Source organism: Fusarium tjaetaba (genome assembly GCF_013396195.1).
Source record: "Fusarium tjaetaba strain NRRL 66243 chromosome Unknown NRRL66243_c0000238, whole genome shotgun sequence".
In the NCBI taxonomy this organism is placed as follows: domain Eukaryota; kingdom Fungi; phylum Ascomycota; class Sordariomycetes; order Hypocreales; family Nectriaceae; genus Fusarium; species Fusarium tjaetaba.
Window position 1 is genome coordinate 191,780 of NW_023501434.1, and position 26,879 is coordinate 218,658.

At 47.4% G+C, this 26,879-nt stretch overlaps 6 protein-coding genes across 6 annotated transcripts; 2 read left to right on the plus strand and 4 right to left on the minus strand.

The window, feature by feature from the left end:
* Window positions 1-33: 33 nt before the first annotated feature.
* On the plus strand, window positions 34-6,953 carry FTJAE_10247 (PA14 domain protein; the record flags this gene model as incomplete). The annotated part of the gene is made up of 4 exons (XM_037343070.1): window positions 34-700; window positions 756-3,148; window positions 3,216-6,616; window positions 6,935-6,953. The coding sequence occupies 4 exons, from the start codon at window positions 34-36 to the stop codon at window positions 6,951-6,953; spliced, it is 6,480 nt and encodes a 2,159-aa protein (XP_037202705.1).
* A 634-nt stretch (window positions 6,954-7,587) lies between these two features.
* Window positions 7,588-8,970, minus strand: FTJAE_10248 (short chain dehydrogenase; the record flags this gene model as incomplete). The annotated part of the gene is made up of 4 exons (XM_037343071.1): window positions 7,588-7,783; window positions 7,877-8,568; window positions 8,627-8,757; window positions 8,883-8,970. 4 exons carry the CDS (start codon window positions 8,968-8,970, stop codon window positions 7,588-7,590), a joined length of 1,107 nt encoding a protein of 368 aa, XP_037202706.1.
* A 728-nt stretch (window positions 8,971-9,698) lies between these two features.
* FTJAE_10249 (quinate transport) lies at window positions 9,699-12,474 on the minus strand (the record flags this gene model as incomplete). Its single annotated transcript, XM_037343072.1, has 5 exons — window positions 9,699-9,903; window positions 10,061-10,214; window positions 10,793-11,149; window positions 11,205-12,278; window positions 12,336-12,474. The coding sequence occupies 5 exons, from the start codon at window positions 12,472-12,474 to the stop codon at window positions 9,699-9,701; spliced, it is 1,929 nt and encodes a 642-aa protein (XP_037202707.1).
* Window positions 12,475-13,148: 674 nt separating this feature from the next.
* Window positions 13,149-15,104, plus strand: FTJAE_10250 (positive regulator of purine utilization; the record flags this gene model as incomplete). Its single annotated transcript, XM_037343074.1, has 7 exons — window positions 13,149-13,643; window positions 13,712-13,938; window positions 13,989-14,187; window positions 14,241-14,542; window positions 14,585-14,698; window positions 14,737-14,801; window positions 14,842-15,104. The coding sequence occupies 7 exons, from the start codon at window positions 13,149-13,151 to the stop codon at window positions 15,102-15,104; spliced, it is 1,665 nt and encodes a 554-aa protein (XP_037202708.1).
* Window positions 15,105-15,651: 547 nt separating this feature from the next.
* On the minus strand, window positions 15,652-16,752 carry FTJAE_10251 (d-amino acid dehydrogenase small subunit; the record flags this gene model as incomplete). The annotated part of the gene is made up of 1 exon (XM_037343075.1): window positions 15,652-16,752. One exon carries the CDS (start codon window positions 16,750-16,752, stop codon window positions 15,652-15,654), a length of 1,101 nt encoding a protein of 366 aa, XP_037202709.1.
* Window positions 16,753-18,281: 1,529 nt separating this feature from the next.
* FTJAE_10252 (uncharacterized protein) lies at window positions 18,282-21,799 on the minus strand (the record flags this gene model as incomplete). The annotated part of the gene is made up of 8 exons (XM_037343076.1): window positions 18,282-18,928; window positions 18,983-19,032; window positions 19,373-19,463; window positions 19,504-19,661; window positions 19,985-20,000; window positions 20,725-21,019; window positions 21,075-21,493; window positions 21,730-21,799. 8 exons carry the CDS (start codon window positions 21,797-21,799, stop codon window positions 18,282-18,284), a joined length of 1,746 nt encoding a protein of 581 aa, XP_037202710.1.
* Window positions 21,800-26,879: the final 5,080 nt, after the last annotated feature.

Below are 26,879 nucleotides of genomic sequence, written 5' to 3' on the forward strand. Positions count from 1 at the left end.
TCAACCCTGACAGGTCTTGAGATCTATCAACTAATGCCTTTCTGGGGCATTATTGATACCAACGGAGACAAGTCACTTTATGCGAGGCTGTTCTTGAGAGGCAAGGCTGGCCGGAAGGACCCTGTTTTCGGACCAGACGATCAAGGGCGATACCTTCAGGCTGGCGCAAGTCTCCAAGACAACAGAGCGCCATTACTCTCAAGACTCGGACTCACGGAAGAAAGCTTTGCGGCTATCTTAGCCGCTGCTAAGGTCACCAATGACAAACTTGATTTGGCTAATGTCACCACTATTTATCGTATAACTACTTTTTGTCAGATCCTTGGGATAAGCCCAATCTACTTTGAGTCGTTCCAAGCACTACTGGACTCCGATGAAGCTGTTTTTGTTGCCCCCCACGGTACACTGAGAGTTATCAAGGAGTTTCAAGAGTGCGCAGATGCCGGTCTCAGCTCGGAGCAAATGCTTTTCTTCACAAACAACGACAAAGTCTTGCTCTCGAAGAATGTCAACTCGGGGCTCTCGATTCAGCAAATCGCAATTGCTGTATCCGATATCATCACGAGCCTCCAGACTAGCTACGCGGGGCTTCCGACGATCAATAGTGACACAACTACAGCTTCTGCAGCCGATGTCTCCGCCGTTTCAACAAAGATGTTTGCTCCTGCCACTGTACAGCAAGTAATGGCGTTTCTTCAAAGTGAGTTCTCTACACAAGCGACGAATTGCTATCGGTGACTAACAATAGTATTTAGTGCTCCCCGGAACAGACCTGACAGATCAGTCAAAGGTGTACAATGATATTCTCCGTCCCTTCTTCAGTGACACAAAAGCAGCCCATAAAGTCTTTTTTGAGCAGCCAGAACCAAGCGGAACGGAGGAGGAGAAAGCCATTGCCAAAGAAAATAACCTTGAATCTCGACGCGTGTTTTTTTTGAAAGCTGTTATTGAACCACTTCAAGCCCGGATTGCCAGTGACACTGTCCTACAGGTGATCACTCCTCTCTACGTGGAATCAGACCCCACTGTTCTTGGCCACCTACTCGGGACTATCATTGGACAATCTGATGATGAGCCACCACTTGCGAAGGTGGTGGAGAAGATACTAGGTGATCTCGGGGCCTCTAATGAGGCGGCGTTGAAGAAAGGCTCGTCAGATGTCTTCTTCATACCATTGAATGTCGACCTATACCGCTTCTTCGTCCCGGACACAAGCTTGGAAAAGGCCCCCATCGTTACTCTGGATACGACAGCCCTTGTGTTCAGCAAAGACGTAGGCGGTTGGATTTCGAACGAGATACGCCTATCGAACGGACAAGCGTACAATCTGCGCCGCTCTAATGGCGGATTGACAGAGTGTGCCTATTCCACTCCGCGAAGTCCTAGACAGGCTTTTCCTTCCAACACTCTACTTGCACACGATACTATCACGTACGCCCAAAACTCTCTAAACCTGTTGTCGAGAGCTGCTGGCCTGTGTACCAGCTTCAAGCTGAGCATTGATGAGTTGCAGTTCTTCCAGAGTCGGGAAGTAAACACTGATCTTACGATCGACTTGGGGAACATTGACTGGAAAGCTTTGCAGCTAGTGCAACGGTACAGAACTCTTTCAAGAAGAACAACAGGGACTACGAGCCTTCTATCTTTCCTCAAATGGGCCTGTGTGTCTCCTCGGGATGGCACTCTGATAGCACAGCTCGTCAGGCTCACGAATGTATCCCAAACGCAGATCAAAGATTACACAGCCCAAAGGTTCTCAAGTCTAACTGAGGATCAGTTGGTACAGCGCTTCCAAGAAACTACGGAGCTCAAACACTTACTCGATAGTGTTGCCTTCGTGGATGGCACAGGTGTCCCTGGTTTGACGTTCCAGCTCTTGTGCACCTTGGCGACACCGGTACTTCCACCGACTTCTGCCACTGATTTTGATAATGCGGCCAAGTTGAGGCCGTTGCTCCAATCAACACCGGCCTCACCAAACGGGTCAGACCTGGAGACGAAAGTGAACAGTGGACTACGAGTGAACCAGAGGACTGCGCTGGTTAATTACCTGCTACAACATCCATACATCTCAGCGAAAGGTATTACGGATGCAGATGGCTTGTTTGAGTTTCTCCTGATCGATGTGCAAATGGGTGCCTGTTTGAAGACCTCCTGCATTAAACAGGCCATCTCTACCGTGCAACTCTATGTTCGAAGATGTATCCTGGGCTTGGAGAAGTCTGACCAGGTAGCAAGCAATACCGTCAACATGGATCGCTGGAAGTGGATGCAGGGATACAGGTTATGGGAAGCAAATCGCAAGGTCTTTCTTTATCCAGAGAACTGGCTTGACGCTAGTCTACGAGATGACAAGACAGAGGTCTTCAAGGCCCTTGAATCCAGCATCCTGCAGAACGATCTCGACAATGACAAGGTCGTTGATCTGATCAAGTCCTACGTGTACGGTGTGGATGGGATTGCCGATCTTGATGTTCAGGCTTATCTATGGAAGAAGGTTGAGGATTGGACTGGCACATTCCATTTCTTTGCCCGCACAAGAACCGCGCCTTACATATACTACTATCGACCCCTTGAGATCATACCAACACCTTCCGGTAGAAGTATCAAGATCTATTGGCAACCATGGACCAAGATTGATGTTGAAGTCCCTGTTCATGAGGTAGATGCCGACGGCAAACCTTTGAAGGAGTCAGGCTCATATCTCATCCCTGCCTTGTACGGAGACCGCATTTTCGTCTTCTTCCCACAGATTGCCCTCAAGACAGAGCCCAACGCAGCTGCTACAGACAGACCAATCAAGGATGTCGGTAACGAGAAAACTGGCTCGATGAAGGCTGGGAAGTACTGGCAGGTCCAGATTGGCTGGACAGAGTACCGCAATGGAAGATGGACACCAAAGCAGGTCTCACAAGCTACTCTAGACATTAGAGGGGCCCAGAGTACGGATTTCCCCATGCAGCAGGCAGGTTCTACTGCGCCTGGTAATGCATGGAATGAGGCGATGAAACTACCTGACGTCTCATCGTTCAAGTTCTGGATTCGGTCCAGGAAAAGCGACTCAATGCCCCCTGCTTCTTCGGGCGCTTTGGCTACTCCCGCACCCAGCAATGCTCCAGTTCCTAGTACAAGTATTTTAGTCATCGATGTGGAGCGTTGGGTTGATGCGGGCGCAGAACCCTCGATATGTCAACTATCCTCTGGGACGTTTCGAGATGCGTGGCTCGCAGGTTATCCTGGTCAACCTCGGAGCAGCTGATGTTTCACCTGACCCCTTCAAGAAACCCTGGCGATCAACTATTCCTACCAAGTTCGCTAAAATGTGGTGGCATATGGAGAAGGACAAAGACCCGGCCATTCCCGGTATAGCTATCGGCAGAGGCACCGGCGCCGACAAGGAGCCGCTGTTGGGTGTTGTTACGAAGCTCATGGATAATATTCCCAACAAGGATGTTCACTGGACGCTATCATTCAACGATTCACAAGCCAAGAATGCCACTGGATTTGTTCAGGACATTGTTACCACCGAAAGCACCATCTCCTACATTACCTATCCACCCATCGCGTCTTCTTCAACCTTTGCGTCCGATGTCTTCCAGCACACTCTGGACCGAGACCTGGTTTCCATGTCAACTATGTACAATGGGCTCGATCAAGTCTACGCCTTTCTTGGAAGTGTACCACCGGATGACACATATCTTGCCTTTGGAAAACGCAATGGTCCTGTCCACGAACTCTCAACCCCATATGCCCTTTACAACTGGGCGTTGGGCGCCCATTCCATCATGTTGCTCATGAAAAGGCTTCAGGTGACACAGCAGTATGATCTCGCTCTTCAAGTAGCGCATTTCGTGTTTGATCCAACCATTGATGGCACCAGCCTCACCAGCTGTTGGGTCTTCCCACCGTTTAAAGAGCTGGCGGCTGGTAAGATTGACTCCGTGGAAGATATCTTGAAGCTTCTTGAGCCATCAAGTGGTTCAGAGGAGGATATGAAGACCAGTATTCTTGAGTGGCGTAAGAACCCATTCAATGCTCATGTCGTGGCGCGAGGGAGACCTTTAGCCTACATGAGGCGCATCATCATGAAGTATGTGGAGATTCTTATCGCTAGCGGTGATGTCTATTTCCGGCAGAATACCCTTGAGACTTTACCACTGGCTATTCAGCGTTACGTTGAAGCATCTCATGTCTTCGGGTCAAAGCCTGTACGCGTGCCTAAGCTAGCAAAGCCTGTGTATAAATCTTATGCAGATCTCGACAAAGACTTTAACGACTTTTCCAACGCTGCCTTCGATATGGAATTAGACTTCCCTTTCTTCAGCGATCCTGCATCGCGTGGAGGAGTGACTATGGCCAGTGGCACTTTTGGTCTAACTGGTATTCTGAAGACCACGTACTTCTGTGTCCCTTCTAATCCGAAGCTTGTTGAACTTCGGGATCTTATAGATGACCGTCTTTTCAAGATTCGCAACTGCCAGGATATATATGGTGTCGTCCGAAGTTTAGCTCTCTTCGAGCCACCACTGGACCCTGCAATGCTAGTCCGAGCGACTGCCGGTGGCGTTGACATTTCCCAGCTGGTGAGCAGTATAGCAGGCCCCATGCCAAATTACCGCTTCCAGTACTTGCTCCAAAAGGCTCAGGAGATGTGTGCCGAGGTCAAGTCGATGGGTACCTTGATGCTGTCTATCAAGGAGAGGAAGGATGCTGAAGCACTAGCAAGTCTTCGAGCGCGGCAGGATAAGGTCATTCAGAATCTCATGATTGAGATGAAAAGAACTGCCAAGAAAGAAGCTGAATCGAGTATTGATGCCCTGTTGGAGACGCGCCAGGCTCAGGTTGCAAGACTGGAGTACTACCTTGCTCTGACAGGGAGTGATGACAAGTCTGCACCAGATGAGAATGGGGATTGGGAAGACATTGCACAGTCAATTGAGAAGCCGACCACCGATGATCTACGAATGACGTCTCATGAAAAGCTTGAGATGCAAAAGGCTGACGCCGCCTCGGATCTAAATCAAAAGGCGACTATTCTCGACGTTGCAGCTAGTATCATCAAGATTATACCAGACATCAACGAGGCAGCTGAGCCTCTTGGGGTTGGTGTATCTATTGACTCCATCACCAAAAACATCTGCGAGTCTATGCTGATCACTTCAAATGTGATGCGTGCCCAGGCTCAACACTTTGGCGACGAGGGTGCTCGCGCGTCGCGGACTGGCGGTCTCATCAAACAGCTCCAAGAGCGGCGCTTGCAAGCCAACATGGCTGGTCGTGACATCAAGGAAACTGACAAGCAAATCTTAACTGCGCGCATCAGAGTCGAGATGTGCGAGCGTGATATTCAGCTACAAAAGCAACAGGCTGAGTATGCTCGCGACACGGAGGAATGGCTGAGGACGAAGTACAGCAGTGAACAGCTCTACGCCTGGATGGATGGTGTCGTTCGGAATCTGTACCACCAGACCTATCTAATTGCCGACGATCTGGCGCAGAAAGCCCAGAAGGCGTTCCAGTTTGAAAAGGGTGATCAATCTGTCAACATTATCAGTCCATGCTACTGGGATGCTGGAAGAGATGGTTTGTTCTCCGGGGAAAACCTCTTTTTATCTCTCAAGCGGCTTGAAGCGGCATACATTGAACAACGCTTGCACGACTTTGAAATAGTGAAAAACATTTCGCTACGTCAGGTCCGACCATGGGCTCTGATCAACTTACGTGAAACTGGCACGGCAGAGTTTGACTTGCCAGAGGTCCTTTTCGACTTTGACTTCCCCGGTCACTATTGTCGCCGCATCAAGTCCGTCGGAATGACTATCCCATGTATTGTGGGACCGTACACCAGCGTCAATGCCACGCTGACACTCCTCGAACACCAATACCGCGTCAAGTCGGACGCCAAGGGCGCCCAAGACTATCCCCAAAAAGCGTCGGATGAACGGTTCCAAACAGACCAGGTGCCGATCACATCCATTGCTGTTAGCCACGGGCAGCAGGACAGTGGTGTCTTCAATCTTGACTTCAAGGACGAGCGATACATACCCTTTGAAGGCGCTGGAGCAGTTAGTAGATGGAGACTGGAGCTTCCGACTACCATCAAGCAATTCGACTACAACACTATTAGTGACATTGTCTTGCACATGAAATACACAGCTATTCGAGGCGGTGCTGCCTTTCGCAAAGCTGCGGCTGAATCTGCGGCTGCGTTCCAGAAGACAGCTGCTGGCCTATCGCTGAATGAAGGCATGTTTGCAGTGTTGGATCTTCCCAACGAGTTTCCGTCTGAGTGGTACCGGTTAGTCACGGCTGACAAGACCAAACCGTCAACTATGCCGCTTCTGTCTTTACAAGATCGTCTTCCATTCTTCACAAAAGGCAAGAATATCAAGGCAGAAAGCGTGTCTGTGCTTATCGAGTCGTCGGGTATCAATCTGGAAGAGGACATCACCTTGACTGCTTCGAGTCCGCTGAAGCTCAAGGCCGGAACTAGCAATGGGTCCTACCAAGTTGCTGCCACATCCCCAGATATAAAAGAAACTGTCAAAGATTGGAGTCTGACCTTATCATCAAAAGCCATGAATGCAAATATTTCTCGAGTTTTGATTTTATACAGGTATATTTTAGTATAAGTAGTGAGTCTCTTCGCTTCGGTACCGAGCAATGAGGCGACAGGCTAAAAACCTCGGTATTACTAAATAAATACAATCAGTTAGTTACATAATAAGAGCTAAGTCTTTTAAAACTTAGCATAATACCTACTACAGTAATGCTCTCGATTTGCGCTGTTAAATCTTTAAAATCTGTTTAACGTACACGATAACCGTGCGGGACAGATAAGTGTGCGGGACACCCCACTTTTCACCTTAAAGATAGGTTTTTAAACACTTATAAAACTTTCAATTTAAGATTAAACTAACTAAAAATTTAATAGCTTATATATAAGTCCTTAAATAAACTATATTAATTTTCTTAGAACTTTAGAAAAATTCCTTATAGCTATAAACCTTAAAGTCTATTTACACTGTATAATATACTATATTTTTAAGGTTTTCTATATAAAATAAAATCATTAAAAATTCTGTAAAAATATTCTCTTATTAAGCTAACTATACTATATTAAGATATAATTTTATTAGAATTTTTACTATTTTATTTAAGGTACCTAGGTCTTATAGCGTAGGCTATTTTTTGCTATACAGTATACTGTCCCGCACGCTTGTCTGTCCTGCACGCTTATCGCGTACGTTATAACTTTATTTTCAGTTAAGCGGAATCTTATTGGCTACCTGTTTAATCTAGGGTATCCGCCCTGTATAACTCTGACCCAGTTCCTTATGGCCGTGTCAACTTCGCCGTTTGACCTACCTCTGTTGTCGTGCGTCTACGCGAAGGCGTCTGCGATAGGTGTACTGTAACACTGGACCAGGTAGTCGAACTGATCAGAACCCAATTCCTTTATCGGCCTTAGTCGTCTTTCACACTCTCTCATCTACCTATATATATACTAAATCATCCCAGAAGCCTCCAATAGTATATGATTCGTGGCTCATTGCAGTAAAGTAAGGCACTTTAATAACAGTACCACTAAGATAAAAACTGGAGTTCAAGCGCATGATAGAAGAGGACAAGGACGCTATCGCGAGTATTCTCGTGAGGAGGAAGCGTCCTGGGGCCAGCGTGTCTGACGTCACTATACAGCACGATGGTAAAGGCAAGCTCCTCCATTACAAGAAGCTTAAAAGACACTGAATCGGCAAAAAATCCTGTTTTGAACTCGCACCTGGATTATATATTCAAACTTAAATTAGCAAGGTTACCTTACCTCCATCCCGCTACGTTGGGCTATTTTCGCAGCGACTTATCCAAGCCGTACTGAACAGTCATTCTATCGAATCGCCGACGTACAAAGGGAAAGGCGCAAAAGCCCACAAAAGACATGAACACATCGTAAAGAGCGTTATCGCGAGGGCTCGGACCTCGCATGTTGTTCAACGTCAGGTCAGTTGTCAGGTCCGTTGTGATGATGTACCGTCCCTTCCTGATACCTTTGAAGATCTTTGAGGCTATTTCCTCGGCACTCTGTATGTTCTTAAGCAATTCTTCCCAGCCACGGTAGTTTGAACTTTCCATGTTCTTGAGAAGCTCTGGTTTCGTCGCCTGCTCCTGAATGAATGAATCCGTGATGAAAGCCCCTGGAAAAGCAATATGCACATGATACATGCTCTCGTCGCCGTATAGAAGTAGCTCTTGACGGAGCGTGTCTGCTAATGCTCGAACGGCGGTTTTCGCCGGTGTGTAAGCGGTGTATCCTGGGAGAGCAACAAAAGCGGCACCGGAAGCGATATATACCAAGCGTCTGGTGCGACTTGGTTCCGGATGCTGAATCCAACGCTGCACACACCACTGTGTGATGAAGAGGCAAGCATGGTAATTAGATGAAAAGCAGGTCGCAAGTGCTTTCGGTGCCAGGTCTGCAAGGAAACCTATCTGATCCGGAGTAGTGCCACCAACGCTACAAATCAGCATATCTGGCGTGACATTGTGTTCCAACATGGCATGTCTCAGCTATTTGATTGATTAGCTTAGGCTGCCAGGGATGTATACATGGGCTTGTCTTGCTCACAGCAGCGTGATCGCCAAGATCCACAGAAATAGTGTGAACAGTCTGCTCCTGCGATAGACGGGCGGCCATGATTTCTGCCTTGGCCTCCTGGAGGGTTTTCGGGTTTCGAGCAAGAATAATAACGCTAGCCCCTGCCAGTGACACCATCAGACTCAACCGACCACTAGGTTTGCGGTACTCAGGAACGTTTACCTTGTTTCGCAACCTTTATCGCCATGATCCTGCCTAGACCTCTGGATCCGCCTGCGATACATACCGTCTACTACAGATTCAGCGGGCTCGCTTTCCCCAATTGTTTGATAGGGAGGGCATACCTGGCCAATAAGTGTATTTTTGTCTGCCATTTTGGAAGTATCCCTTGACGTGGTTCCAAACTGGACGTTTTCATGAATGGAAAATGGATTTCGAGTCGGCGAACAGTACTAATAAATAGTAACATGGCCGGTACTGAATGCATGGGTCGGCCCTCCGCGGACTGGACCAAGGGGGGCGTCAATGGTTAATTATATATAGGGCTGGGCAACTCGGCTCCCTCGGGTCCCGGTCTTGTCTGCTACTAAACTGTAGTATAGTACCTACCTATTAATAAGTATAAAAAGAATTTTTATATATAAAATGAACTTTAATTAAGTATAAGAAATCTAGTAAAAATAATAAAATAAAAAAAGTTTTAAAAATAAAATTTAAAAAACCTAATAAGGCTATTAAAGAAATATATAAATTAAAAGTAATAAAGTTAAATAACTATAAGGTACAGATAAAGTATATCTTTATAAATCTAATTTATAAAGTATTTGTCTTTATAAGCTTTTTAATAAATGCTTTAAATTTAGGCCTAATGTTACTTAGTATATTGGGCTCCAGGCTTTGTCCAACCTGGCCTCGAGCGCTTATCTGGCTGCTATGAAAACTTGTCTCTTCTAAGGGAGCTGCGATCTACTCTCCGAGATCGCTGATCAGCTGTCCAGGGCGATAGAGGTGGGGTTACTGGGAAAGTAAGGGCAGTTTGTCGTTGAGTGATGGTAGCTGGCTTGCTAGCAACGTGATTCCAGAATTACCTGGCGAGAGCCGGCTACAATTCCCAGTATCTCTTCACCCTCATCACCCATTCGGCATCGTATAGATTGCCTTTCTTAGAAATATCTTGGAAGACATTGTAGACCTCTGGCAGGAGGTTGAGAGGAGCCTTGTTGGGACGAGAGCGTAGGCAGCGTGACCTGGAGCTGTTGGGCGACTGGATAATGATCAAGATCGGCGCATTGTTTCTTCTTGAGGTACTAAAGACCGCACACAGGGCTTTGTTTTTTTGGATTAGAGAGTGGTTCAATCCTCGCGGGAAACACACTGGCAGACCCCACCTTTGATATTGAGTTTGTCGTCATTGACCAGCTCGATATGTTCCAGCCACGAGTCTTAAGGTTGCTAACTTCAAACCTATCGCTCATCGAATCATACATGCTGTCGTAAATCACACAGAGGTTACTCAGCTTCCAGCTGCCGGCAAGAGCGACTGCCTTGATAGCACCGTCCTGCAGAAACTTAGTATCGTCGATGATGCACCAAAATATGTTGTCTAGCAGCTCCAGATCTGGTTTATGATAGAGCATCGTATGGTTTCTTATTACAATTGACTAGCCTATAGCACTTGAAATTGCTTGATTTGACGGACATGGAAGAGTCGTTGTTCTGGAAAAGGAGCTGGCAACTCCTAAAGTGTCAACGGCGACACCTTTCGCTGTAGTGAGATGCAGGGACAAGTCTCGCCATCTGCAAGCATAATCTGTAAGCATGCATGTCAGTTGTTGCAGAAATTTAGCTAGGTGCGCATCGGAACCTACGTCCTGATATGACTAAACGATCTCGGGCGGCGAACACAGTGAGCTGTTCTTCTCAATGGCTACAGAGAAACTTACAATCTTCTACTTAGTAGAACAGGAAGCTTTATCGGCCATCTCATATCAAAGGATCTAAGCTGCAGGTTATAAAACGAACTAGATGCTTATATACAACAGGTAACTAGGCAAACTGAGTTTGTGACTATATAATAAAGATTCACCTTGGAGAGAGTTTATCATCGACCTGACTAGTCAGACTATTTAGATGTCTTAGCAGACCCATCAAGTCCATTTTCCCTGACCAAACTGAGCTCATGTACTAAATTCTTACTGCCCGGTTCCTCTGAGAGCTCCTCCTTTCCATCCTCAACGCTATCAATAACGGGATGTCGTTGAGCGCGTTTATAAGCATTGAACCAAGAACCCTTGAACAAATAATCGATTTCCTCCACGCTCAGGCCCGAGATCTCTGGAACCATGAAGAAAACATAAATCAACGCAAGGAAGCACCAACCAGCAAAGAAGAGGAAAGCTCCCCAGTTATTAGTTGTCTTTAGGAGCGATGGAATGCTATATTTGACGGCGTAAATGAAGAGCCAGTGAAAGGTTTGGCTAACAGCTCCCCCGAAAGAGCGAAGACGGTTAGGCCAGAGCTCTCCTCCAAAGATATAAGGAAGAACAAAAAGACCTGCGACACACAGCCAGTCAATGGTATCCTGCAAGAATGTGATTATTGGACCTACCAACAGCATATCCGAAAGCGTGGAAGAAAACTGCAGCGATAGCCGCTCGAGACGCTGATGAGGACACAGGGCCTTCCTGATGGTACTTAATAAACACTCCGATGTAGAGGTGCGAGATAAGCTGAAGTGTTATCCCGATGAACAGAGATCTGCGTCTCCCAAGGGCATCAATAAAGAAGAAAGATGCAATCAAACTGAAAATGAACTTTGAGAAACCGTACATGCCGCTCAAGAACATACTCTCAGATGTACCTCCTCCTATGCCCATAATACTCATGATCGGGATGAAATATGATGTGACCGAGTTGGCACCCGAGAGTTGAGCTAGGGCATAGGAAAGCAGAGCTTGTTGGAGGCGGCGTAGATTAGAGGGGACAGTGAACGTCTCCTTGACTATGCCCGCGAAGCTGGATACGATCCCAGTGACCGAGTCTTCGATATCCTTGATTTCCTTTTGTAGGCGAGGGTGGTCGGCTGGTAGACGTCGTAGGTCCACTAGTGCAGCGACAGCGTCCTCTCGCTTACCAACCAGCATGAGCCACCGGGGAGATTCACTAACAAAGAAGCTAGCAACAATAGCAAAAGCCATAAAAATAGCGGGCGAGAACCAGACTATCTGGTATTGTAGCTTGCTGGAGGACATGTGCAAGAATATTCCATATACGGAGAAGATCGAGGTGAACAGGGCGATACCCATTACAACTGTATACCAAGCTGTGAGCAGGCCTCGGATCTCGCTGGGTGCGAGTTCGACGATTGACATTGGCCCGGTAACACTAAGGGAGCCGATACCAATACCGGAAATAATTCGTGCTGCATATAAGGCAGACCAGCCCGGAGCAACACTCGCGATGACTTGGCCAATGATCCAGATAGCCGTGTACAAACGAAACGACCAGCGGCGGCCGATGCGGTCGTTGATGAAAAAGGATAAAGCTGCACCGATGGCATACCCGATGTAAATAATTGAGATGAAGTTTTGGATATCATCGGCTTTGGCACCTGATTCGATGTCGAACTGTTTTTGGAAGCCCGGCAGCGATGGAACGACGGAAGATGATCCCTGGTCCCAAGCTTGATATCGTCAGTCCAATGACACCATGAGAAACATTCCAAGACAGTAAAACTCACTTGTTGGAAGACCGGCCAGCGCATAGACTGCGCAGGAGAAGAGCAGGGTACGATTGACTATTAGGTCGCGTGGAGTTGCTTTTATAGATCGGGCATATTTTGCGAGAACTGACTCGGTAAAAATCTTGGTGATAGCCATGTCTGGTCACGTATGAGGCAATGCTGATCAGGTTGTTGAAAGAAACGAGATGAACGTTCGGGGGATCATCAAGGTCTATTATAGTCTTATATCCAATACTGTTATCTCTCCCATCTCAAGTGCAAGACTTTTGTTTGTGTGATATTCTAATCGGAAGGGAGCTGTTATCGGGTAAGCTGTAAACCATTGAAGGATAACCGGAAGAATACGAGCGCCAATCGGAAGCGGTCGAATTAGCTCGCACCGTCCGGAAACCTCCGGATTAACACCTGGCCTCGACTCTGGCCATCCTCCCCTCCTCAAAGTTAAACACATTCAGTCCAAGAACATCCGGCCCGGATTGCAATGCAGCAGATCGCGAACAGAAGCCGCCGGCCTGGGGCTCTCAGGCGACGCCGTGCCCCAGGTAGTAGAGCACATCAGGCTTGCCTCCACTGCAAAGAAAAGAAACTCAAGGTATTTCAATCGTGGGTGCTTGGGTGACAGGTACAATGACGCTGAAATGTTGTAGTGCGATGATAGAGTCCCGAGCTGTGGTCACTGCGAGCGGCTGGGCATAAGTGAGCGTTTTGCAGGAGGACAAGAGTTCGAATAGTTGTTAACCACCTATACCAACAGCTTGCTTAGTCCTGGATCCACATTCCAAAAAGTCACGACCTCGAAATTATCTCGAGATGCTCGAGGGACGCGTCGCTGGCCTACAGAGTCACGAGCAAGCTACTCCACCTCAAACGACACCAGCTGCAGCCAGTAACGACGAGTGCACGTCGTCAATTACTTATACACCCGAGGGTCGCGATGGGGCCAGCGACTTGTCTTCCAGAGTGGGCATGCTGGACTTTCGCACCTCTCAGACGGAGCCGCAGTACCTAGGCTCATCATCTGCATTTGCATTTTCCCGTATTATTAACCTTTCTCTCAGCAGCAATCTCCCCAATGCGCCTACACTGGGACAACTCAGCGACGGGCGTAGCTCGCCGTCTCCGTGCTTACTACCAGCCTACGATGTTGCCGTCAAGTTGAGTGATGCCTATTTCAAGCATATCCATCCCCAGTATCCGTTCCTGCATGAGCCGACTTTTAGAAATTGGGAGGCAATGCTCTACGATTCGTCTCAAGACTTTACTGAGACTGGGTTCTCTTTCGCACCGCTGTTCTTCCTCAACATGGTAAGTCGGAGCCTCTTGTTCGGCCTGATTCGTCCGAGGCATAGTGCTGATGGAATGCCATGTTCTAGGTATATGCTGTCGCAGCATTACTTTTACCAAACACTCAGTCTCTAGCCGGTGTAAGTCATGACTTCCCTCTAGCGTCAAGTATCGGTCAAGCTGATTTTCAGCAGCAACTATACATCTCTGCTCAACTATATACCGACGTACTTTCGAAGGATAATATTGAATCCATCCAGGCTCTGCTATGCTACGCCATGTACTCCCTTCGCTCTCTTGAAGGACCATCCTTATGGTAGGAATATTCCAACTCTCTGGCTATGATGACGCTGAATTCGGAGTTAGGAAGCTCTCTGGTATGGCAATGCGACAATGCATCGAACTAGGATATCATCGCGGCGTTAAACAGTTTGCATCTGCTGCTAATGTACTCCAACAAGAGATGCGAAGGAGGGTCTTTTGGGTCGCCCAGGGAATCGACTGCACTGTTGCTGTTCGGCTGGGTCGGCCTTTAGGTATTCCACCTCAAGAAATTGATGCCGAGGTGTGAAATTTCCAATGCGTTATTATCTCATCGTGCTGACAAAACACTCCTAGTTCCCGTCAGATGTAAATGACTCCGCTATCACCGAGACTGGTATCTTGGGCTCTCCAAGGAACGATTCCAGCCAGCCACTGACTGAGCTGTCTACAGCTATTCACGTCTTCAAACTGCGTTATATCTGGGCTCGCATACATACATCACTGTTTTCGGATACCGTCCGCCTAAGCGTTGAGGATCACACGTACCATGCTCGAATCGAACAGCTTAGAGTAGACCTGGATACGTGGTTCGCGAGTGCGCCTGCAGCACGCCCCCATGTAAGCGACGACTTATCCATCTTTACCAAAAGAGCATGGTATGAAACAAACTACAGCCACACAATACTTGTCCTCTATAGGAGTCTACTAAAGGAGTATAAAGAATCGCTTAACAAGGTCTTTGAGGACTCCATTGAGGCATCTAGAAACATCTGTCAAACCTATCGTCGATTATACATAGGCACTTCTATAAGGTACACATGGGGCACTCTGCACTGTCTGTTCTTAGCAGGGTTGACCTATTTGCACTGCCTGTGGACGTCACCGGTAGCATGGGAGTCGGTTCGACCGGAGGATGTTAGTAAGACTTGTACGGATTGTACAATGGTGTTGGTAGCGATAGCCGAGGGCTGGCAGGCTGCTGCGCCATATCGCGATACATTCGAGGCTCTAGCGAATCGTGTCATCTCAATGGTATTCAATAAGAACCGTGCCGTGCAGGCACCTTTACCTCCTCCAAGAGAAAATGAAACTGGGGATCAGAGCCAAGATGCATGGGGACACTGGATGAATGATTTAGTAGATGCCGGGGTTTTAGAAGGGGTTGATGGACTTTTGGAAGGTTTCATTGATGATTTCACAACACGGGTCGATCCGTAAAGGGAAAGATAACTTGATTTCGATGATATTCTTGTTATACAAAAGCCAGATGTCTCTCGCGACAATGGCAAGTCATTATAGCAAACTGACTGATATCAACGTTCCTTTGCTGAGGCATCTGGAGGGTTTTACCCTATTCCATCGGCAATGGTCATTCGGAACATCCAGTTCATATCTGGGGGAGCGAAGAGAATTGGCCATTGTAGCGGGTTACTCTACTGACCCTTCGTATTCTTCCGACCTGCCATCATACAAATCCAAAGTGCTCGACCGTGTATTCCCATGTGACTCATGCATATTCCAGTCAGACCTTGTTAGCTGCCGGGAAGCATCCTTCCGTAACTCATATTACAGCAGCGAATACATTGCATTGTATCTTAGCTTGCGTGTATGTAAATATTGTCTACCTTGCTTGACTTGCCGATTTGTCTCTTATGTCGCTAAGGTATTCCATTTACTGGAGGCTTTACTAACACACATGGGATCTGGAACAGCTTAATTGGGATGTAAAATCGATTTGGCAGGGATGGGTAACTATTGACAGAACCTAGAGTTTTGCATTATCTTTAAAGCGATCCAATCGATAGTCTTCCAGCATTGGATCTTCAATACCGAAGACCACCTTGTCAGCTAGGAGCTCACCAACCAGTGCGGCATTCGTTACGCCAGAGTGCATCACAGCCAGGTCAAGCCCTTCTAAGCCCGTGGAACCGAGAATGGGATATCCATCGTCCGGCTCAGGTCGTAGACCAATAGTATAATGGCTAAACTCAAGTTGATCTCCATTCTGAAACACATGTTGTACTTGATTGAAAAGATCCTCTGCTGTTGCCTGCGGGTCGTCACCGGGCTGTCCGCCAGCGAAGGATGCGCCGAAGAGGATGTGCCCATCCAGGGTTTGGCGCATATGCAAGCCTGGTAAGCGGAGCAAGGTATTGAGATACCGCTTTTCCGTTGGGGCGGTGTTGACGAGGAGACCCTCTCGACCACTCAAGGGAAGTTTGATGTTCTCTGTTGCCAATAGTGGAACACTTCCAAGACCAGCGGCTAGAACAACGTGACTGCCATGCACGTGCCCAGAGTCTGTTACTACACCCGAGACTCGACCCTTGTCGTCCCTGAGAAATCCAGTGGCAGTCGCCTCAAGCACTTTAGTTCCAAGCGATTGGGCGTAAGCAATCAGCTTCTCTGCGGCGGCGTGTGCTTCGATGGTGCCCTCTTCGGGAACATGTAGGCCCCATTTGACCAAAGAGAATTGGCCCTCATCGACTTGCGGTTCGAGTGCAGCAAGGTCGGTTTCTTCCATGCGCCTGATGTTTGTACCCCAGAGACGCTGACATTCATAGAACTCTTGGCGCTCTTCAGGAGTTCTGTCGCAAGCCAGGACACCACCCCAACGAATCGGGAGATCCGGTAACTCTTGGCCTATTTCAGCCCAGCGTGCCATAGAGCGACGTCGGAAGTCATAGTAGAATTTCTGCGTTGCACCAGCTGCGTTAAGCCAGCAAAATGACTTGGTGGTCGCTACCCCGCCGATTGCCTCTGCAATAAGAATGACATCCTTCTTCTTCTTGGCTAGGTGCCATGCAATAGAGGCACCAACAATACCGCCGCCTATGACGACAACTGGAGCGGATTCAACGTTCATGGTGATGCCTCAAATCAAGATACTCGTTGCGTGAGAGCTGTTAATCTTTGCTTAAATTTAGAACCGCAATTTCTATTATCTTGGGGCATTATTATAGTTATGAGAAGTAATGGATGCACTTTTGTGAATATGTTGTTTTCCGGTGGTGGCTTTCGGGACTTGTCTCAAGCCGGAAGAATACGACGCTTTACGAGATCGGAAGGATACGTCGGAAGTCAAAGTCGGAAGATACCAGAACTAGCACCCTTGCCGCCAGATTTCTATAGCGTTGCTATGAGGCTTTGCCTTGAGCCTGATACATGTGACACGGATGTGTCTAAGCGAGCTAAAATGATTGGCCTCTGTAGCCCAGCAGTTCAGTTTGCAATTATAGATATCGCGGTCGCAAATGTCTGATACAGAGTTTTAAATAGCACCAGTACTGCAGAAGTCAAGGAGGTGCTGGCATAGCCGGCATGGAGCATGTTTTGACCATGGCCAACGATTCGAGGGACCTTTTGTAAGTCTTGGGCCGTAGAGTGAGAAGAGCTCTTTTCTACATGTCGCAATGGGGTTCGAAAAGGTCGTCTCCAGCAAGGGGGATGATTAAACCGTTCCATGATTTGTAGGTTCTTGGGCTATGAACGTGCTGTAGACAGAAACTTTCGTCCTAGAATTTACTGTACAGCACACGTGTAACATCAACTAGGCAGGTTCCTAGCGCACCCAAAGACTCTTTAAGACCCTCATACTACTGGAGGCCACTCCTAGTAAGAGTTAAGGTAGCTGATCCTATTTATCACATTCTAAGAACTATTTACATAGAGTCCACACAATGCAACTTCCCTTGTCCATAGGTCCTCTAGCCCACAACTTAGACATCGATATCAGCGGTATTTAGTTCATAAGTCAGACCCAAGGTTAGAAATATACTTCTGTTACAACACAATGGGTCAATGTGCCAGGATGATACAGCTCGCACTGGCCATCATTAGGTACCCACATTCTGCGCGAAATTCCAGGGCCTCGCGACAACGCACAGGTCGGCATACCAAGCCCGGGCAGGAAAGACGAAATCATCAGGATGGGCGGCGGAGGGGAGAAGGGGGAAAGAATCGGGAGAGGCACAGACCGAGGTTTCGTATTTCATCCCCCGGCTAGCCACGTGAGTCCGACCTTTGGCGTCTAAATCATGGTTGCGAACCTTCTCTTTTCCTGCACCACTGGCTGAGCCTCAAGTCGAGCACAGCCTTCCATTTCGTTGACTAGTGTGGATTATAATGGCCCTAACTGAATATAGAGTTGATGTAAGGCCTTCTGTATTTTATTATACTTTCGGCTCGGCATTCCGGCAGTTAATACGGTTTATGAATACGATATTTAGAGGCTGACTGCTTGTGTAAATCATCAGTTGCTATCAACCCTAGCAATGACCAATTGCTCCTAAACTCCGATACCGTGAAAAGAATCTGAAGTCCAACTACTGCTGTGCAATTCGGGTATCCGAGATGCTATGGTTTGAGAACTCTTTGATTTCCTGAAACACCAGCTCAATAGGTGTCGCATCCCTTATCGAAAGATCCATTGATTGTATGTCCAATAAAAAACAAACCAACAATTCCTCCTTCGCTGCCAAAGACAGTCGATCCTGAGTCTCCATGGGAACAGAACTTCCCTGGGCCCCCTGGCTGGATAACCACTGCTGTCGTAGTGCTGCGTACAGCGTCATCAAGATGGGCATCATTGGCAAGTTCAACATCTTCCTGGTCGTGAGAGTAATCCCCAATGGTCCCCTTTGTGACAGTTCCGAACTTGTAAACATGGCCAAGGTCTTCTGGTCTCTCCAGTGATCGTGATGGATTTCCGATTGACTGGCTGTAGGTACGCAATGGCTTAGCGTCTTCTGATATATCAATCCAATCGTCCACGCCTGGAAGACAATTAGACCATGCTCGGGATTTGTCAACAGAGATCAAAGCCCAATCCATCCTTCGCCCATCAGATGTGCGTAAAAAGCTATGGCAAAGAAAGATCTTGCTAACGGCCTGTTTACCAGCTTTAAAGAAGGCCATCTTTCGTTGCATCTCAGCCTTCAAAGTCGTGATCCTGGACCTGAGCGTAGTTATAGTCCTCATATGCTGCTGGCCATTGGTGGCCTGGAAGTGCGCTACTGACGTCTCCATACCGGCAATGGCATCTTGAAGGGAAGTTATAGTGAAGTTATGCTTAGTCCGAGATGAGCTTTCCATACCATGAGCCTGGGACTTGAGGTTGTGTCTGTTCCCCGTTGAAAAGAGGGTCCTAAAATAAACTTAGTGCAGATTTCCCCTAAGCTTAGGCTCTAACTCCCTAAACTTAGGCTCTAGTCCCCTAAGCTTAGGCTAATTTACCTAAATCTTTACATCATTTAGGATCAAGGTCCTGAAAACTGGACAATACCAGTGCAGCTCCTGGCACCACGCATGGGCAGCCCCTCAGAGAATTTACACCTGACTACCAGCATTGTAAAAGTAAAACCACTGGTACCCGAAGGCCATAGAGTTCCTGCAGGTCAAGGAATCGAACGTGGTTTGTGTAGTAGCAACCCTGCTTTACCAGAGAATGTTCTGTGGTTGTCGAGAACACGGAAACGTATGCCTACAGCCTTAATGTCGCGTTGTTAGAATCGCAACATTGTATCCTGACGATGAACTCGTCGTTGACAGCGCGACCGACCAGAACAGAGGCACTAGCTACTTCGCGTCTCCAGTTTCGAGAGAATCCCCTACGTACTCCTTTCCCTGTCTGCAGGAGAGTCTATAAGCTGCGGGTTGGGTTTTGCAGTGTCGCGGCCTCTGACGCGAACAGAGCAGGAAAACCTGTCCTTGATGCTGGCGATGTCCGTGTTGGCTGTGTCAGGTGCTCTAACAAGTCTCTTAAGCTTGATAGCGCTGTTAAACTAGTCAAGACAGTAATTAATTAATTAATACTTAAAGCTTATAATACCTTAATAAGGTATATTAAGCTATTATATTAAAAAATCCTATTTAACTTTAACTTTTAGAAAGTAATATATATATAGCCTTAATAAAAATAAGCCTTTTAATTAAAAGTAAAATAATATACTTTTATAATAACTTAATTAATAACCTTATTAATAGCCACTGGAGGTATAAGAAGCCGTCTTAGACCTGATCCCTTTAAGACAGTGAATCAAGTGGTTGTCTATGCCGTTCCGAGTCGGAATTTCCGATAGTCCATTGTAGGAACTCACCGGGAGGCAAAGCGAACTAACACTCAGAGTTACAACAGTGAACAATGATGTGGATGTCGTGATTCAACCGGGGTCTGGTTCTTGGAATCAATTTGCTGCTCTGTTAGACACTAAAAACAATAGTGAACTCCAGCCCCGGGATTCATGTGAAATCGGGAGGCGGCGCCGACCATACCATCGGGGAGGGTGGCCGGTTGTATCAACGCGGGAGTGATGCCGATACAAGAAGCGTAGCTGATCGACGAACGGGAGCGTGGTGCCGATACAAGGAGGTTAGCCGATCGTGTCGACGGGAGCGTGATGCCGATATACAAGGATAATCGGAGTAGCCAATTGTATGAACGGGCAAGCGACGCTTTAAAAAGGTGGCCAATAGTGCAACAAGTTAGAAATGAGGCTGGAATCTATAGGGACGCTACTGTAGTCTACGGGGATGCCGATGCAGTTCAGCGGCGGCTAGAACTTTTAGTTTGCGCCACATCACGTGTTGTATACATGCTGCAGGTCAAGAAAGTGTCCCAGTAAAGATGTAAATTTAAAACAAAGGAGTATAGAACACTACATGCAATTAAAACCCCTTCTTGTGTTACGTCGTTTGTTAAAGAACTGCATCCGCTGTGAAAGCGTTTTCTGGCAGTTGTCAACAGAGTTATAGTTTCCATTATTGACTTTGTGTAACGCGGGAGTATCTGATGTCATTGCATTTAGTAATGGTCTCCAATTCAGTGCAGTATACATACCTTTACATTCATCGACCTTGGTCTGTAACTGAGCTGATTTTTGTTTCCAGTGTTGACACTCTGATAACAACTCTTTAACATGGGCTTCCAAATCGGTGACTGCTTCCTCTAGTGCTAATATGAGCTGCCGTTCAGCTTTCAGCTGCTTCCGGAGCACCTGGGTCACTTGTGATTGCTCTTGAAGTTGATGCTTCTTGGCGGATTGGTGGGATAAACGCTTTTGCTCCGATTCGGACTCATAACCCTGACTCCTTTCGTTTGCTGAACGTATTGAGCTTGAGGAAGTGGGATTAGACTGTGTATCGCAATTAGCAAGAGCCTGACCCCCCAGGAAGACTACAGAAACATACCTGATATGACAATCGGTCTGATGGCGATAGGGAATTTGTTGATGCAGTATGTTTGGAACTCGATTGACTCTGACTAGATGTGGATCTTGTTGAGTTTGGGAAAGTAGTGTAGCTTGGTCTTTTGCGGTCTGCAAGCCTAGTCCGGAGCCTTTCAATCTGGCGGCTCATACTGGTTTCCCTTTTCTTCATATCTTCTATGGTCTCCCTCAGGCTTAGTACCAACGCTGAGTCGTCAGGTGTTATGTGAACACTGTGCCGCTCGCGAAGCAGGCCTGAGACAATGACCCCTTGTGACTTGATCTCATCTTTGGCAGCGAGGAGTTGAGATTTTATGACTTGTTGTTTGTCTGACTCGTTTTTGATCTTCTCCGTCGCATAGACAAGCCACTGTTCGAAGAGTTCCTTCAACTCGGGTTTATCTGTTAGACTGCATCGAGTAAATGTGCGTAAGCAAGCCAGAGCTCGCGTTGCGTCTGTAAGATCAGAAGAGACCCTACCCACGGGTGTCCTTCGGTTATCTGGATGCAAGTGATTCGTCGTCAGAAGCTGATGCGAGATTGAATGTAACGCCTGACGGACATGAATAACGTACCGCATTCTCTTGTCTGTCCTCTGACAGATGTATACAACGGCCTCATAGTAGTACCATTCTTACCTTTGGAATCATTTCGGGCTCTCAAATCCTTTATCAACACTTGGCCTGGATTAACTATGGAAGCCTTCATTGCTGTTTTGTATAGCGACGACCTGTCGCTTTCGGATCGAGCAACCTCCTCTTGCTGGGCTTCCGAGTTTTGCAAAGCCTTTCTTCTTTTTGTGGGTACCAGAACAGTTGTATTTGATCCGTCTTGGGGGGTAAAAATACCTAAATCTTGTCCCCTGACAAGCCGGAAAATGAGAGACGTAGGATCGAATGCAATATTAAATGTAATACGCGGAAGCTCATAACTGGTTTCATATGGTGTGTAGAGGGCAGGCCGTTGATCATTGCCTGGTTGTCCAATGTCTTCTAGTACCAATGTCTGTCAGTCCCCATTTGGGGTATTCAAATGCCATTAAAAACATGCGCTGCAGTTATGAGGCTTACCAAGGTGGGTATCTTTCCATTTTGACATATAGTAAGGGAAGATAAGGAGACTCGTGGACTCAGAGATGTAGGCTTCTACATTCGAAAGCCCCTCATTGTTCCAGTTCCTACTGCATTGTCGATATAAGGGATGCAATCTTCGGTCCTTTGTTGGGGAAATTCCAACATGACTTAACGACATAATGGTCGTGAAGATGTATTGGCGTCTTGACAAGATGAGACTGCTGCTTATTCCATGAAACTGGGAGAGCACATAGCGCAGGACTGGACGTCGCCTCTTGATATCAGTTCTGAAGCCTGAATATGAAATTTCTCTACATACTTCAAGATCAACTGTCATTTAAATTCATGAACCCAGTCATTCCTATCCTTGAGCCACAATACCTATGAGTATAATTCCAGGACTGAAGTAAATCACAGCAAGCTATGTGAGCCTTTGGCCAGAATCAACTGTATGTAACACAAAAGACACAATCTAGGTCTCAACACCTTCTCTCAAAGAGGTTCAGCTCCCCTGTAAAATTGGCGCACAAGGTTTCGTACCGCCCCATCCCGGGTCCACCTATCAAATATCTTATTTGCAAGCGAGAGTTGTGGCTGGAAGCTAAGATCGACGGAGACAGCTGGGGTATGCCTGGGCTAGCAAGAACTAGAGCGTGTGTTCACTTCAATGGTGTAAGCTACTAAGTTAGCGCGTCATCTAAGAGCTCCGCCCTACACAGCTCACATTACGCCACAACGCCTGAACGATGCCTCGAGGCAAGGAGTTATCCCACCCATCCCGTCTCGCATTTGTGAATGACGAGGTGGCGGCTCCAGCTGGTAATGTATCTCATGCAGAACTGGATTACCGAGGGGTATCGTTACTGTATAGTATGTCCAAATCTTGGCTGTAATAAAGGTTTGCGACACTTCTTTATCAAAGAATCTTGAACAGTATCTATAGAGCAATACCGGACAGAGTCCGGGGTAATCGCTGTGGATAAGGGAGGAGGTCAAGGAACCTTTGTTAAAAGGGAGTGATGCCGTAATCTGTCAGGGGTGTAGATAAATCCTCTCCAACACCCCTGGCCGCACTTGATGCATAAGTGACTTTCTCCTGAACATTTCCTAATTAAGAATAGTTATTGGAAAAGACGGTATACCTTTTTACGGCTCACACACGCCCCTTTAACATTGGTATTGACGCGTAGCTGTGAACGCATCGATAAGCCCTTCAGAAAGGCAACCCGGTTAATGCCCAGAACCTCTGCTGATACCCAGGCCTAGATAGGTGTCGGCAATCGGCTCTGCAGTACAAGTTGCTGTCGCTTCCCGAGATCAACACCAGGGAGCAGCAATTGAGCGGGCATCAGATCCAGCTACAGTCTCCCAGATAAGAGTGGCCTCAACTGCGCGGACACGAGCTTGACTAAGAGGATAAGCCACCGTTGACAAGTTCTGATACTACTTACTACGTAGCTATTGCATCTATATAGTGTCATCACCCAAGGTATGTGGTGCCTGAAAGCGGTGAGGGGGAACTAATGTGTCGATCGAGTGGCTCGGATCTACCTTGAGGGATATTGAACTTGCCAATAAAATGGAATGAGCTCAAGGTATGTAGCAAACTCTATTGGGATACTCAAGATACTGGAAGTATAAGCCTGTGAAAGCTATTCAACTTTGAAAATTGCTACAGAGAAGCCGATGTATCTTACCTCGGAGATGAAATGTTCTGATTGGTGTCCTTTATCTTTGTGACCTGGGGCCTGAAGCCTCTTTTGAACCCCTAACCTTACGCCAGTTCTGATTCCATCCAGTCGCCTTGCACTTCTAGTTGGCTATGAGACATGTAACTGATTCACAGTCTAAGCCTGTGGCAACTTACCACAATTCTCAGGGTACGAATTTTGAGTCAATACAAGCATCATATAGTAAGTATCCCTTGGCACGACCTATTTGCAGTTGAGATTTGTGGCTGAGAGCTTATTCCAGCAGGGAGAACCTGGTATCCCTTGGCACAGGAAGCTTTTGCGTAGCGCGAGATGGAAGTGAGGAACTTGCTGACGCGGATGCACTCTGCCCCTTCTTAGGCTTGTTTGCGACCGTTGACCCCGTTTGAAGGGTAATTGCCAGAACCAGTATACCACTATCTGTTTTGTAACACTTTGCATGTCACAGGATTCGGGTAAGCCTACCAAGGCCGAAAGAGAGGAAGTTGATCTAAGCCTCAGTGACAGCCAGAACGTGCGTAGTACCGTGGTTCAATACGGTGATGGGACTGCGACTTGATGGTCTGCATTATAAGAGCTGAAGTGCTGCCGATGTGGCTTTTCCCTGCAAGGTGGTTCTGAAACCTGGTTAGTGGCAGTGCGGGGTACGGGTGGTGACACTTGATCTAGCCACCTTTGTATTACCGAAGATACCCTGTTATACGGGTCGGGGAACTTTGTGACTAAGTACAGCATGAGATTCAGATCGCTGAAGAAGGAGTGGTAAGGGAATATCGCGTTTTGCGCTAAAATGGCTTCACAGCCCTGTCTCAAAAACAGAGTTTCTTTAGTGTCTACGGCATACTCCGTACCAAGATAAAAGGTAAAGGCTAGAGAGACAAGAGTCCGTGCTTGAGCAGATCACGATGGCCCTGGTCTCAGTAGCCCAGAAGGAAGCAGTGACATTCTGGTCTCAGATTACATGTGCCGACTAAATGAATCTGGTCTCACACCCATACAGTCAATGTACTAATGCTCATATATTGTATACCCACCCTTTTGGCAACCCATACAAGCGTCAGCTGAGACTTGCACGTTTTTATCCCTCTGGAATCAACGCTGGAAAGTTCTAGATATGCGACATTCATTGCGCGTCCCAGTGCGACATTGCACATGTTTCTGGTAGCAATCACGGCCCAAATCAAACACCCCGTCATTAGCATCAGCGGTGACTCTGCAGGAGGCATTTTGCACTCTTGGAGAAATTCTAGCTACACCCCCCCTCCCCCATAGACTATGGCATCATTCCATATCAAGTCCTGACGAGGTACGGACGGATGTTCACCGAAGACGATAGGCATGGCAATCATAGCATTCGGGGTCTGGATTCCACATGGGTGAATACGGAGGCTGGAAATGAGAAACTATTCTACCGTACCTGGGGGAAAGAGAGCAGACCAAGTGGAAAAGGGGCAAAGCTCCGATGCACGACAGGGAGAGCCGGCTGCCTACTGTCCTTAACATGGTCACCTGCTGTTTTTTCTCGGTCGTAGCTTATTTTACCAGTCAGACATGGTGCTTGCATGATGTGTGCTGTTGGGAGTCTCTTGAGCTTGGTTCTTTCGTGGTGCAAATTACTGATGAGATGCTGCAGGCAAATTGTCTCCCATCGCGAGGGACGTGGTTACCAGTGATGGGACGCTCGACAGTATGCCATCGTGTTTAGCCCAAAACGCTCGTACTTGTCTTGTTGCCACCACCGCACTCCGTCATATCTGTCCCCCCTGATGCACAAACAGCCAAGGGTTTTGGCAACAGTAGTCGATATCTATTTTAGCCGTTATACCCTGCTGATTCAGGCTGGTCTGGACTTGGACTTAACTAAGTCCAACCAGGGATCCAGAATGGAATTTAAGTCTCTGTCTAAAATTATGCCCTGCCTAAGTCCATCCCGCCAGGGTCTTGCCTCGTGTTGGCCGCTATGACCTTGCCGTTGGAGCAAGAGAAGATAAGACCTAAGTTTAGGATGACAGAATAAACTTCATAAAAGGTATCCTAAACTCATCCTAAATTTATCTCAACTTACCTAAATGTTTTTATCAGTTGGGCTTAAGGTCCCGAGTTCTATTTCCTCCCCTCACCTGGCCAAGGGCCTCATGATACCGTCCAACCTCCGTGCTTCACTTCTGGGGCCCCTGTGATAGACACTTACCAAGCCATAGCTACAAGGGCGTCTCAAAACATTCCCAACGGTGACGCGCCGTCGGCCAAAGTGTCAAGCTACTCGCACCCATTTCTGGCCGTGAGATTATGGCTCTGGGCAAGAACGACATGGAGCACGCCAAAGACTAAAACAGTTCCGGTAATGAGGGAGAGATTGGGGTCACCATTGGCATTGCAGGGTTCCGTGTAACTGGCGCTGATGCCTGGGACTACGCTGTGACTTCACGTGAAGATCAGCGCGACCACAAGCAGTTCTTCATTGTAATTTCCCCTGATACCTTCTGTCCCATTTCCAGTCAAGTCCAAACTAGGGTCAGCACAAATACGAGTCATAATCTAATTATCTTGTACAGGGTTGTGTTGGTGTCTCGAAAGACAGCCTACTGTCTGTTTTGAAGGTCGAGATCCATGTTAACGGTGGCCTCAGGCAAAGCTCTACTACCGAAGATCTCATCCTTTACATCCCGACATGAACAAAGATCATTTCCAAGGGCCAAACACTGCGATCTGGTGATTTTATCGTCACTGGCACTGTAAGTTGGGCCCATCCACTGATTGACGCGACTGACCATTATGTAAAGCCAGCTGGTGTTAGCAGGCATTGGTAAAAACCCCCCGTCGTTTCTCTCGCCCGGCGACGCGGGTTTTGTCTCTGTGACTGGCTCAGGCACCTTATACACCAACATCGAAACGGCAGAAACTATCTTCACACAACGGTCCAGCGGGTGTCTTCCAACTCGCCATTCCGCATCAACATCCCGGCCAAGGCCCTTGATGCTCGTTAGGCTGGCCAAACTCAAT